Source organism: Rhinoraja longicauda, chromosome 4, assembly GCF_053455715.1.
Source record: "Rhinoraja longicauda isolate Sanriku21f chromosome 4, sRhiLon1.1, whole genome shotgun sequence".
Taxonomy (NCBI): Eukaryota; Metazoa; Chordata; class Chondrichthyes; order Rajiformes; family Arhynchobatidae; genus Rhinoraja; species Rhinoraja longicauda.
In genome coordinates this window covers 74,442,777-74,457,606 of record NC_135956.1, presented here as the reverse complement: position 1 = coordinate 74,457,606, position 14,830 = coordinate 74,442,777, and the positions used below count along the sequence as shown (strand labels likewise).

The following is a 14,830-nucleotide window of genomic DNA, read 5'->3' as shown; positions in this document are numbered from 1 at the left end:
CGGGTTGAGACCCTTCTCGGCCTGAAGAAGGGTCTCGACCGGAAACATCACCTATTCCTTTTCTCCAGAGATGGTGCCTGACCCACTGAGTTGCTCCAGCATTTTGCATCTATCTTCTGTGTAAACCTCATGACAGATTTCAGGGATCATCAGAGAGAAGAATTAATTCCTCTCCCTGGTTGCGCCATTAATTGGAAACAGATTCTGAGATCCCAGGCATAAAGAATTCTTATATCTTTGCTTTATTGAACAATCTGACATTGGTCATTATAATCTTAATTATGACCATGTTGTTGGACTAGCACTGAATTAAAAAATAATAGAGGTCAATCTGCAGCAGAGGACAGAATCGTGCAACGGAGGCCTTAGACTTTAGAGATTCAGAGCGGAATCAGGCTCTTTGGCTCACCGAGCCCACGTTGACCAGCTGCCTGTCTAAAAGCCTATTGAATGCCATTATTGTATCTGCCTCCACCACCATCCCTGCACTTGCTTCAAGATGTACGGCACAGACACCATAAGCAGAAGTGCCTGCTCTTGCTCTGTACTGTTCGATAATACCCAGTGGAACTCAAGTGGGATTGAAGAAAGTAGAGGAGAGAAGTTAAAGAACAGATTTCAGACTTTAGAAACAGGCCCTTCGGCTCACTGAGTCCGCACTGACCAGCAATCACCCCGTACACCAGCACTATCCTACACACTGGGGACAATTTATAATGTTTACCAAAGCCGATTAACCTACAAACCCGTACGTCTTTGGAGTGTGCGTGGAAACCGGAGCAGCTGGAGAAAACCCACGAGGTCACAAGGGGAACGTACGAACTCCGTACAGACAGTACCCGTAGTCATGGTCGAACCCGTCCGCCGTGTCTCTGGTGCTGCAAGGCAGCAATTCTGCCGCTGCGCAACTGTGCTCCACTATTCAACCCATTCAGATACATTCATTGTTATTTAGCACCAACACTGCAGTAAACTGAAGTTGATTAATAATATCTCATAAAAATGGTTAAAACATCAACATACCTGGGCGTAGGCACTTTGGGTAACTTTCTTTAAATCATCTTGTGCTCCTGTGGTAATCTTACCAAAAAATATTTGCTCTGAAACTCGTCCTCCCAGTGTCATACACATGCGATCATGAAGCTGCTCTTCGCTGTAAAGGTACTGCTCTTTGGGTAAATATTGGGCGTAACCCAGCCCCTTACCACGAGGAATGATGGATACCTTAAAATAATCCAATAAGAGAAACTCAGAATTCATTGTGTAGATTTACTGCCCTGCAAAACTAGAATGTCCAGACTTAAACGATCATAGCTCGGATATTCTATAGGTGACTGTTAGTGGCTAAAAGACGCAAAATAAATGCAAGATCCTTCTTCTTTCATTTGCTCAAGGGGCGTGCTGTAGGCAATGGTGGAAATGCTTCTGCACTCATGTGCTACCTCCGTAAACAATGTTGCTGTATGGTGATACATGAGTAGGCATCATACGCAGGCAGCCAAGAGTCCTAAGCAAAACACAAAATGCTGGAGTAACTCAGTGGGTCAGGCAGCATCTGTGGAAAAAATGGATTGGTGACGCTTCAGGTTGGGACCCTTTTTCAGACTGATTGCAATGGGGGTGGGGAAAAAGCTGGGAAAGAGGTGGGGATGGGACAATAGACAATAGGTGCAGGAGTAGGCCATTCGGCCCTTCGAGCCAGCACCGCCATTCAATGTGATTATGGCTGATTATTCACAATCAGTACCCCGTTCCTGCCTTCTCCCCATACCCCCTGACTCCGCTATCTTTAAGAGCTCTATCTAGCTCTCTCTTGAAAGCATCCAGAGAATTGGGACAAATCCTTGACCATCCTACCAAGCAACTGAACCATCCTACCAACAGTCCTGAACTATCTACCTCATTGGAGACCCATCGACTATCTTTGATCGGACTTTACTTGCACTAAATGTTATTCATGGTGTTCCCTTGATCATGTATCTGTACAGGGTGGGTGGCTCGATTGTAATCATGTACTGTCTTTCTGCTGACTGGTTAGCAGGCAAAAAAAGGTTTTCACTGTACAATAAACTAGTGACAACTAATGATTAGCAGATGGGTAGATAAAGGCTAGAGATGGAAAGGAGACAAAAGGGTGTTACATAAAGGAGAGTTGAAATGTAAAGCCAGAGGGAGGGATATAGGTGGAAAGGGATGAGGGAGGAGGGGGTGTATGGGATAGTGTGAGAAATGGGTGGGAGGTCTCATGAAAGAGGACGGGGGTTTTGTTACTTAAAACTGGGGGATTCATCCTGTATACCGTTGGGTTCCCATATTGGACAAACGTTCCAGGTGACTTATCAATGAGTAGAATCACAGGTCTTCTGCCAAGTCTGTGATAAAACACGTTTTAAAAGGCATCAAATAAATGCAAGATCCTTCTTCCATTTGCTCATGAGGCGTGCTGTAGGCAATGGTGGTAATACCTCTGCACTCAAGTGCCACCCCCGTAGCTGTGGCACTTTTATGCCTTTGAATCATAAGAAATGCAAAATAGGCTTATTCATTCCTTTTCTTTACGGTTCCTTCCAACTTTCACGGTTGGAAAGTTTCCCAATGTCTCCCAAGGAGTATAGTTAATATGAAAAATAATAGGATTGCTTTATCAGGACTCCATGCAATAATTCAAATGGCACTAGGCAGAAAGAATTGCAAATTACAAGGTCAATAATTATCTCCGTGCAGTCCGTGATAACAGTCATACCGTTTTCCAAGATTAAATATAAATTATAAGATTAAATATTTGAGATTACTCAAAAATATATTAACAGCTTACATTAATGCAACACTTCTAATAGTCAAAAAGCATTTTCAATTTTTAAATGTATAGGAAGGAACTGCAAATGCTGGTTTACACTATTTACATTGGTTTTTAAATTATTGTCTTGAGTAGGAATACTGAAGCAAAATAACACTCAACAGTCATCAGATGTGACAGGAAGCACAAGAGACTGCAGATGCTGGAATCTTGAGCAAAAAATAAACTACTGGATGAACTCAGGATGTCAGGCAGCACCTGTGGAGGAAAGTGGGCAATGACAATTTGGGTCAATATCCTTCTTCAGTCTAAAGGAGGATCCCGACTCGAAATATCATCTGCTCAAATGTTACCCTCAGCAACCCTTTTTCTGCTCATCTACACTGATGCCATTTGCCTGCATTAGGTCAACATCCTCCTATCCTCGCCTGTTCATCTGCTGGACTAAATGGCTCTTAAACGTGATGATTGTATCTGATTTCGCCACCTCCTCTGGTAGCAGGTTCCAGATATCAACCACTCTCAATAAAAAACAATTCCCCTTTAAAATTCTTCCCTCTCATCTCAAATCTGTGCCCTTTGGTTCAATACCTCGACCATGGATTAAATATTCTGACTATGTACCCTATAGATGCCTCACCTCTCAGGTCACAAGTTCACAAGTTATAGGAGTAGAATTAGGCCATTCGGCCCATCGAGTCCACTCCGCCATTCAATCATGGCTGATCTCTGCCTCCTAATCCCATTTTCCTGCCTTCTCCCCATAACCCTTGACACCCATTCACCGGTCATCCCCTTCACTCCAGGAAAACAAGCCTGGCCATGCAATCTCCTTCCATAACTAAAGAACTCCAATCCGGGCAAGAAGCTGGTGAATCTCCCCTGCACGCTCTCCAATGTAACAACATACTTCCCACAGCATGGCGCCCATAAATGCATGCAGTCCAAACAGCTTTTTGTAAAGTTGCAAAACAACCTCCCAGCTTTTATATTCTGCGAAGTCGTAGCATGTCGTATGCCTTATATAGGTACAAAATGCCGAAGTAACTCAGCAGGACAAGCAAGCATCTCTGGAGAAAAGGAATAGGCGACATTTCGGGTTGAAACCCTTCCTCAGATTGAGAGTCAGGGGAGAGGGAAACTAGAGATATGAAAAGGTTCAGAACAAATCCGAGCTGTCACCAATGACCAAGGAAAGGTGGAGCCCACAATGGTCCTTTGTTGGTTGCGGAACAGGTGATGATGAAGGGATATATGGATGTGGAACAGGCAGTACGATTTTGATGGGGGCCCACCAATTTTCATGTCATTTTCAACACCACCAATTTTCATGTCATCTGCAAACTTCCTAATCATTCCTCCTACATTCACATCCAAGTCGTTGATACATATCACAAAGAAAGTGGTCAGATATAGCTCACTTGGTAGTGGTTATGTGGAGAACTCTAAGTGACCTGGGCATCACCCTCTCAACGGTTTATATTACTATCTCCCCTCTGGAATCTCAGTCCTGCTGCAAGTTTTCAACCCGAGACACTGACTATCCTTTTACTATTCCACCACCTCCTCTGTAGCAAATTTCAGATATCAACCATTCTCTGCATGAAACAACTGCCCCTCCAAACCCCTTTAAAACTCTTCAGAAGCTTGTTATCCCGCTGAGTTTTTCCAGGGGTTTAATTTCCAGATTCTAGCATCTGTAGTCTCTTGTGTCACCACATTACCATTGACGACTGATCAGTATAGTCCAATCCATTGTATAAGCTTCCAATCTTCACAGTAAATGGCAGGGCTCTGGGTCGTTTTGTAGGGCAGATGGATCTAGGAGTGTAGGTGTATAGTTCCTTGAAAGTGGCCCCACAGATATAGACAATAGACAATAGGTGTAGGAGTAGGCCATTTGGCCCTTCGAGCCAGTACCGCCATTCAATGTGATCATGGCTGATCATTCACAATCAGTACCCCGTTCCTGCCTTCTCCCCATATCCCCTGACTCCGCTATCTTTAAGAGCTCTATCTTGCTCTTTCTTGAAAGCATCCAGAGAATTGGCCTCCACTGCCTTCTGAGGCAGAGAATTCCGCAGATTTATAACTCTCTGCCTGAAAAAGTTTTTCCTCATCTCCGTTCTAAATGCCCTACCCCTTATTCTTAATAGATAACATGATCAAGAAGTATTTTGGCACATTGGCCTTCATCAGTCAGGCTATTGAGTAAGGAAGTTGGGATGTTTTCTTACAGCTGTGCAAGAAATGGGTGAGGCCATAGTTGGAGTATTATATTCAATTTTGGTCACCCTGCAAGAGGAAAGATGTTGTTAAGCTGGAAAGAGTGCAGAGAAGATTTACGAGGGTGTTGCCAGGACTTGATGGCCCGAGCTATAGGGAGAGGTTGGGCAGGCTAGGACTGTATTCCTGGAAAAGTAGGAGGATGGTGGGAGATCTTATAGAGGTGTATAAGATCACGAGGGGAATAGCTTGCGTAGATGCACAGAATTGTTTTACCCAGAGTAGGAGAATTGAGAACCAGAGCTCATGGGTTTCAGGTGAGTCGAGAAAGAGTTAATAGGAACCTGAGGGGCAAGTTTTTCACACATAAGTTGGTGGGTATATCGAATTCGCTGCCAGAGGAGGTAGTTGCGGCTGAAACGTGCACAACATTTAAAAGACATTTGGACAGATTCATGGGCCAGATGCAGGCAGGTGTAGGTGGGTCAGCTTGGTATATCTGACCTTCAGCAAAGGGTCAGCGTGCTCCAGGTACCAGCCAGCGACTGCATGGCCGGCCTCATGATACGCAACTGTTTTCTTCTCTTCTGGCTGTAGAATCTGAGTTTTCTTTTCCAGTCCTAAGTTAAAGCAGCAGGGCGAAAACAAAAACCCACACTGTAACATCTGCAACATTTTGCCAGAAAAATAAACAACAGATTAAACATGCAACTCACCATGAAAAATGCCTAATTTACTACACTTGTAAGATCATTAAATCCAGAAAGTATCAAATTACTTGTATTGGAGAAAAATAAACATTGACGTCCAGTCAGAATAATACAAGTTTCCACCTTTGGCACATAAAAGATGAACTGCTGTTGCCATCAAGATGTCTTCATATGTTTCTACGTATGTTTCTACGACACATGTGGTTGAGGTGAAGAGATAGAAATTGTACTGCCTCCGAATACAATGAACATTCTTTAATGTGGGAAGCAAGTTGAAGCTCTTCAATATTAAGTATAGAAGGGCAGAGAACACAATGAAGGAATAAGGTACCTGTCTTTTGGAACAAAGAGAGCTTCAGGAAAAAAGTGCAGCAGGTAGGTCAGAAACTGGGAGTGAACAAAAGAACAGAATCCGGCCCAGTGCTGGAATAACTCAGTGGGTCAGACTGGGGGGGGGGGGGGGGGGGGGGGGCGGGAATGAAAGCTGGAAGAGAGGAGGGTTAAGACAAAGTGTGGAAATAATGGGTGAACACAGGCGAGGGGTATGTAGGATAGACAGATGGTTGGCATGAGACAAAAGAATTGGAAGAGTTACGAATTGTGAAGCCGGAGTAAGGAATGCACATGGAGGGTGAGGGGAGAAGTTGGCGTGAGTCTAGGTGGGGTACAGGAAAGGGGGAAAGAATGGGGGGGGGGGGGGTGCGAGGGAGAGAGAGGGGTTGTTAGGTTGCTAGTTGATTGGAAAATTCAATATTCAAATAGTAGGGTTGTAAGCTACCCAAGCGGAATATGAGGTGCTGTTCCTCCAGTTTGCATGTGGCCGCACTCTGCCAATGGAGGAGGCCCAGGACAGAAAGGTCAGTGTGGGAATGTGAAGGGGCATTAAAATGGTTAGCAACCAGGATATCCAGTAGGCCTTGGCAGACCGAGCAACCCCTTTACCCAATAGCCAACTGGCCCGTCACCCCTTCAATACTCTGACACACTTATCTGCCATCAGAGAAAATCTGCAGCCCAAAGAGCAATCCCAATCTCACATTAATTTAGAAATACAGCGGGGGAAACAGCCCCCTTCGGCCCATCGGGTCCGCGCCGACCAGCGATTCCCGCACATTAACACTATCCTATACCCACTAGGGACAATTTTTACATTTACCAAGCCAATTAACCTATAAACCTGTACGTCTTTGGAATGTGATGACTTACTTCTTTACAATGATAACGACTTGGGTCTTTACAAGGAGCTTTCCTTATATTATGTTTTGCCCGCACTCCCATCAACTTTCCTAGATTCTATCTCTCATCCTCTCACTGGGGGCAATTTACAGAAGCCAATTAACCCATCAACCCACACTTCTTTGGGATGGGGAGGAAACTGGAGCACCTGGGAAGAAATTCATGCAGTCAAAGGACGAACGTACTAAAAACTCGACACTGACAGCGGCAGGGGTCAGCATTGGGTGCGAGTTGCTGAAGCTGTGAGACTGCAGCTCAATGCTGTGCTGCCCATCGAGACACAGGAGCCTGTTTTGCTTTATCAGCCTAGAGCTTCCTTTGCTCCTCGTGAGAGGCCCACCATTTCCACAGCCATCATGAGCTCACTGTGTCACACATTTCATAGACCTATCGTTGTGCCACTATTTTCCTGTTCACTTGATTCTTTTGTTTCAATGCACGGTGTATTTCCTTCATTCTGCTTCCTTCAGAATCCTGTTTACCAGAATGATCTTCCTGTTGCAATGACTCCTCTCACTTGCTCGCTCAGTCACGAGATGTTTTCTGTCCTGCAGAACTTGCAGATTTAATTTTCACATGATTTCCAGTCTGCTTATTATTATTAAGGAAAGCTCAGCACTCAATTCCAGTTACGTCAAATAATCACAAAAATGAATTGCAACCATTATATAATACAACCAGATAGCAACACTTCACTCAGCCTCCCTCCCACATCCACTAGACCCACACTCCCATTTTTTTACAATTAAAATTAAGAGTCAAGAGTGTTTAATTGTCATATATACTAACACAACAATGACATTCTTATAAATTCTTAAAAATAAGAATAAAAATTAATTTTTGGTCAATATGCTTGAAACAAGATTTATACTTGCAATGCTTTAGAGTTGAAAAAATAAGCAGTTATAAATATAACAAAAATCAATCCTTGGTCAATATTTAGGGGGCGGCAGCACTAAATCTGCAGCCTTACAGCGCCAGAGACCCGGGTTTGATCCTGACTACGGGTGCTGCATGTACGGAGTTTGTACGGTCTTCCCATGACCCGGTGGGTTTTCCCCAGGTTTCCTCCCACACTCCAAAGATATGCAGATTTGTAGGTTTATTGGCTTCAGTAAAATTGTGAATTTTCCCCAGTGTGTAGTGTAGTGTTAGTGTGCAGAGATCACTGCCACATGTTATTTTTAATTCTAGACACCGAAGCCTCAAATCTTTCGGTAACTTGTCACTTTTTACATCATCTACGGTTTAGTTTAGTTTAGGTTAGAGATACAACGTGGAAACAGTGTGGAAACAGCGAGTCTGCGCTGACTAGCGATCCCTGTATATTAGTTCACAAAATGCTGGAGTAACTCAGCAGGTCAGGCAGCATCTCAAGAGAGAAGGAATGGGCGACGTTTCGGGTCGAGACCCTTCTTCAGACTGATGTCAGGGGGGCGGAACAAAGGAAGGATATAGGTGGAGACAGGAAGACAGTGGGAGATCTGGGAAGGAGGAGGGGAAGAGAAATCACAGTATATTAGTTCTATCTTACACACCAAGGACAATTTACAGAAGCCAATTCACCTACAATCCTGCACATTTTTGGCATGTGGGAGGGAACTGGAGCACTGAGAAAACCCACATGGTCACGGGAGAATGTACAAACTCCGTACAGACAGCACCCGCAGTCAAGATTGGACCAGTGTCTCCGGCGCTGTAAGGCAGCAACTCTGTCGCTGCACCACTGTGCCGCCCCTATACTCTTATATAGTATGATTTGACTGGATAGTACAACGTTTTTTTTGCTGTTTCTCAGTACACGTGACAATAATAAAGCTTACCTCCAATTACCCGTTCAATGGCCAGCTCAAAGTGCTTCTGTACAATGGACTCCGATAGATGTCTGGCAGCTATTAAAGCAGCCTCATTGCATACATTAGCAATGTCTGCTCCTGAAGCAAGAACAACAACCAAGAACAAAAACATGACATGATTCACTTCCAACATTACATTCCAAGAATGTGAGTCAGCAGCAGCAGCAGCAGCAGAAAACAACGTTTCACTGCTATGTTATTCAATACATTCAAACATTACAAATTTCTCCATTTACAGGCACAGAGAAACCATTTTCCCTTGCAGGGGAAGGGGAGGGAAATAGAGAACAACGTTCTTTGGCATTCCAATGGAATTTGCAAGTGTATTACAGATAATAAGGCAGAGAGTACAAGGAAAGAAGCAATGCTGAACTTTTAGAAATCCTGGGTTCAGCCTGATCTACAATATTCTGCCCAGCTCTGGGCAACACGTTCGGAAATAGGCAATGGCTTCAGAGGGAGTGCTCAAGAGCTTTAGCAAAGTGATTCCAAGAATAAGGGACTATTTATGCGGACGGACTGGAAAAGCTGGCGCTGTGCCTGTTGGAACAAAAGGAGCTGCAAGGGAATTTTAAGAGCATAAAACCACAGATAATTTAATTGCCACAGACGGCTGTGGAGGCCAAGTCATTGGGTATTTTTAAAGCACAGATTGACAGATTTTTGATTGGCAAGGGTGTCAGGGGTTATGGGGAGAAGACAGGAGAATGGGGTTGAGAGGGAAAGATAGATCAGCCATGATTGAATGGCGGAGTAGACCATGGGCTGAATGGCCTAATTCTGCTCCTAGAACTTATGAACATGAAATCTTGGAGAAAAGCATCAATAAGTAGTGGGGCCAACACCTAAGGGACATAGAATGGCAATTTTCCAATGAACTTAAAAAGAAGCACAGCCAGTGGTTGAGGTCTGGTGCGGAATATTAATGGTGGTGGTGAAGGCAAATTTAATTGTGGTCCACAACATGGGAATTGAATAAGTACCAAAAATAAAATAATTCATGGGATGGGATGGAATGGCGAGGTTGTGAAATGTGCCAGCACTGGAACAGTTGATTGCTTTACAGAAATTAGAATGAATTCAAAAGGACCGAATGGCCTTCCTCCGCGTTGTAATCATTCTGTGATACTTTTACATGCATTGGGAACCAAAATATGGACTTCCCTTCTGTCAAACATTGTCATAGAATATAGACAATAAACAATAGGTGCCGGAGGAGGCCATTCGGCCCTTTGAGCCAGCACCGCCATTCAATGTGATCATGGCTGATCATTCTCAATCAGTACCCCGTTCCTGCCTTTTCCCCATACCCCCCTGACTCCGCTATCCTTAAGAGCTCTATCTAGCTCTCTCTTGAATGCATTCAGAGAATTGGCCTCCACTGCCTTCTGAGGCAGAGAATTCCACAGATTCACAACTCTCTGACTGAAAAGGTTTTTCCTCATCTCAGTTCTAAATGGCCTACCCCTTATTCTTAAACTGTGACCCCTTGTTCTGGACTCCCCCAACATTGGGAACATGTTTCCTGCCTCTAACGTGTCCAACCCCTTAATAATCTTATACGTTTCGGTAAGATCCCCGAAAATATTTCGATTTATTCGATAAATATAATATTTACGGCTTAGAAAGGGGCCATTCAGCTGGTTCCTGTTTCCTCTTTTAGCCCCTCTAGTGGTCACTTGCTCCAGATTACCCCACCTCTGTCTTTGGTCCAATAACCATTTTACATGTGGCTGGATTAGCCGAGTTTCTGTCAATGGTGATATCATGCCGGCACCTTTTAACTGCCCAGCACCAGGATCTCAATGATTCAGCAACAGCATTTCCACTGAATGGCAAGAAGTCTGACCATCTTTTGTTGGAGAAGGTCAACAACATCTTGAACGTGGTTTAAATGTCAGATACAGTGCGGACCCGCTGAGGCCGCACCATCCAGCGATCCTCGTGCACTAACAGCATCCTATACATGCCGGGGACAATTTAACAATTTTACCAAGCCAATCAACCTACAAATCTGCATGCCTTGAGTGTGGGAGGAAACCCACAGAAAAAGCACCCGGAGAAAATCCACGCAGGTTATAGGGAGAACGAACAGACTCCGCACAGACAGCACCTGCAGTCAGGATCAAAACTGGGTCTCTGGCGCTGTAAGGCAGCAACTCTACCGCTGCGCCACCGTGCCGCTCTGTTTGTGTTACCGTCATTTGCATCACATTAGTACAAGTCTGGGTGTTTGCTGGCACCTGCTACGTGTAAACCAGGACGGCATTGCATCAATTATGTCTTTTAAATTAGGGAGGATAAGTTACCAAATAAGCAGCTGACAAGAAGTTGTCCTCTGCCCATCACCTGATGAACTTCTCGTCTCCTGGCGTTAGGAAAAGGGCCTCTAGCAACCACAATTATCCTTACACAAGTATCATTCCAGTAAATGGGAAACAATTTTCCCCACCCCCTCAATCCAGAACCCCTACTTCATTTTTATTAGTAACTATTACTACTCTACTCATATGATACTTCAAAAGTTCATTTGTGGTTGCCAGCTTTTTGGGGATATCCTCATATAAATGCAAACCTAATCATTTGGTCTTGTTAAGACAACAGATACATTTTCATTAAGCTTTGGAACAGAAATTCTTGGTGTAAAGTAAATCGTAACTTATTCCTGTGTAGATCCTATTCAATCATTATCCCTTACTTTCTAGACATACTAATCTATTATCGATTACCATAATTTATCCTGGATTTCTGCTGTTTTAGCTATTTCCTGAGAACTCTTCTTTTGGAAGTCTTTTGGAAGTCTAAGAACAACAATGTCGGACTTTATGCAGACTGCCAGTTATCAATTCTTAAATATGTCATAGCAAACAAATTCTTTAAAAGGTAACATTTTACCCATATCCACCTTATAACAATACAAAAATAAGATTAAATATGAGAAAATGAAAACCACAGATATAACTATAAATTCAATAACTGACAGGAGATTCTTTTTGTACAAATTGCATTACACTATACCCATTTTACAAGATGTGTAGATACCTGTGAAGCCTGGAGTTAAAGCAGCTAGATTTCTTGCCAATTTTTCTTGATTGATGGAAGATTCTAATTTTAAGGGATTAAGATGAACTTTAAAAATCGAAGCCCTTCCTTTTATATCAGGTGGCCCTTTATAAAGGAGAAAGTTAAAGCCAATTAATATTACAGGGCATACAGAAATAAAACATGCCATGTTGCACAAACTGCTGCATTAGAAACTGAAATAGAGGCAGAAGGGACTGCTGTTGCCGTAATCTGTAGCTAAAACAACATTGCTGGAGGAACTCAGCAGGTCATCAGCATCTGTAGAAGCAAAGGGTTAGTTGACTTTTCGGAGACCAAACGTAGACTGGGCGATCGTTTCGTTGAACCCATTCGCTCAGTCCGCCTGGACCTACCTGATCACCCGGTTGCCAAACACTTTAATTCCCCTTCCCTTTCCCACATTGACCTTTCTGTCCTCGGCCTCCTCCATTGTCAGAGGGGGGAGGGGAGGGGGAGGGAGGGGGGGAAGGAAGAGGGGGAGGGGGGAGGTTGGGAGAGGAGGGGGGAGGAGAGGGTGCTGCACCAATGCAGGAAAGGTTTGGGCCCAACGGGTCCACTTGGTCTAGATTGTTCAATATCTCTCGACATCACCATCTATATCTCTCGTTTCCATTTCCCCGACTGTCTGAAGAAGGGTCTCGACCCGAAACGTCACCGATTCCTTTTCTCCAGAGATGCTGTCTGACCCGCTGAGTTACTGCAGCTTTTTGTGTCTACGTTTGGGTTGCGACCCTGCACCGAGACTTGTGACCCGAAACATCGCCAGTCCCTTTGACCAATCCCGAGTCCTCCAGCAGTTTGTTTCTTTTTTACAAGAACATAAAAGTCTGCCAAGTATTTCCAGTATTATGCTATTTCAGATTTCTGGGATCTGCAATGTTATCTGCTTTTTAATACCTCCTATAAAGATTTCTGCTCTGAGTGTGGGTTCTCTTCAAATGTACAAGCGTTCCTGAATGACCCGTCTTCCACTTTTCCCCAATGTGGGATTAGCAGCTCAAGTTGCTGCACATTTATCTTCCTATAAGGGGATCATAGATCTCCACTTGTTATTCCATTTCTACAGAATGATATAAACCATGCAAACAGGCCAGAACTTGGATCTTACATCGTTATCGGATTTAGTGTAAACTAAAGCCAAAGTCAATTTTTGGATTAAACCCAGCTTACTTCTTTCCTCGCAGAATCCTGTCACGCATTTGCTTGGCAAATATACGATGTGTATATGCAATATATATATATATCCATACACACACACACACTCACTATCTACAACATCCTTTCAGAATTCTTGTGACTATTATTCTTGCACAGGTTTCTTTGCAAATGGTAGTATTTGACCATGAAAGGGATCATAGCCAACTGTGACCTTACCCTTCACCTGACCTCTAGACGAACAAACTTCTTGGTATAACATGCCATTGGGTAGAAATCTTGGCAACTGGCCCCACCTCTACCCCATGTCCCAATATTTCATGGTTTAAAAACAACAAAAACACTTCAACTACAGCCCCAAATGAGATCAACTAACTCAGTACAGAATGGAAACTAAATGTGGGGTTTTACACACTACATGATTTAGTGCCCGCTCTATAACAAATGTACCTAGGAGGGACAAATTTATTTTCATTCAGATTATTTTTACTGCTGAGATGTGTTGAAGAGCTTTAGAGACACGGATAACTTTCAGTGAATTAAGTATGCATCATTAATTTCAATGATAGACACAAAGTGCTGGAGTAACTCAGTGGGTCAGACAGCATCTCTGGAAAAAAAAGGCTGGGTTATGTGTCGGGTCGGGACCTTTCTTCAGACTGAAGAATGGTCTCAACCTGAAATGTCACCCTGGTTCAGAAGGGTCCCTTTTTCTCCAGAGATGCTGCCTAACTCACTGAGTTACCCCATCACTTTGTGTCTGTCTTCGGTGTATGCCATCATCTGCAGTTCTTTTCTCCTCATTTATTTCAATGTCCATTTTTACCCTCCACTCTACACACGCTGCCACAAACAGCTACCCATTTCATCAGCTGCAGCTTGCACTAAGTAAATAAACTGATGTAACACTTTCGGACTTACCAATGTAAATCTGTCTGTCAAATCGACCCGGTCTCATCAGTGCAGGGTCCAGGATGTCTGGCCTGTTGGTGCCTGCCAACACCACCACATTGATGGCAGTGTTGAATCCTGTCAAAAACAACAGCACTTCTAAACGAGCATTCACGAAAAACAAAGTATGCAAGTCTGAAGATCACCAAGATTTCTTTCCATGTCACAATCACAAACACACTTGCATACAATAGGAAGGCCGGGAAGATCAGAGGCTCAGCTACTTTCAAGCTTCACTTTCGCATTTGACTATTGCTTTTTGGTATGCAAATGCAACACTTATACATTAATATACAGTTGCCACTCAACCACACAGTCTGAACAGGTTGACAAAATTCCAAGTTTCTTCTAATTTTACAGCTTTTCTTAAAACAGCGTTATAAATTAGAGTGCTATTTACACAAATTTTGCCACTATGTTTAGCAAACAAATGGTTTTCGCAAAACTGAATTCAGATCTTGTGGCTGGTTCTGAATTTGACATTCTGCGGCGCGGGCCGCATGGACGTCGGAAGCTCGCAGGCCCCTGGGTGGGGGCCGACATCGGGAGCTCCGGCAGCGGCAGCGACAGTGTCTTCGCCCGCCCCGAATCGCGGGGCTTGGGTCGGCCCGCCGCGGACTTTTCACCGTCCGGCGCGGCCTGAAATAGGCCGCGGGATTTTCTCCACCCGGCGGGGGCTTCAATGTCGGGAGCCCCGACCGCCCCGACGTGGCAACTCCAACAGCCTGACCGTGGGAGAAGACGGCAGGGGAAGAGGAAAGACATTCTGGCCTTCCATCACAGTGAGGAGGGACTGGAGGAGACTCACTGTGATG

At 44.0% G+C, this 14,830-nt stretch overlaps 1 protein-coding gene across 3 annotated transcripts in view; it reads right to left on the bottom strand.

Annotated features, from left to right (window-relative positions):
* The window catches only part of afg3l2 (AFG3-like AAA ATPase 2), a 49,731-nt gene that overhangs the window by 2,513 nt on the left and 32,388 nt on the right, over nt 1-14,830 (bottom strand). For all 3 annotated transcript variants that reach the window (XM_078398085.1, XM_078398083.1, XM_078398084.1), the window contains 5 exons: nt 13,986-14,093; nt 11,868-11,993; nt 8,793-8,903; nt 5,528-5,643; nt 1,024-1,224 (listed from right to left, as the gene is read on the bottom strand). In XM_078398085.1, coding sequence (XP_078254211.1) covers nt 1,024-1,224; nt 5,528-5,643; nt 8,793-8,903; nt 11,868-11,993; nt 13,986-14,093 — 662 coding nt within the window. The remainder of the gene's footprint in view (nt 1-1,023; nt 1,225-5,527; nt 5,644-8,792; nt 8,904-11,867; nt 11,994-13,985; nt 14,094-14,830) is intronic.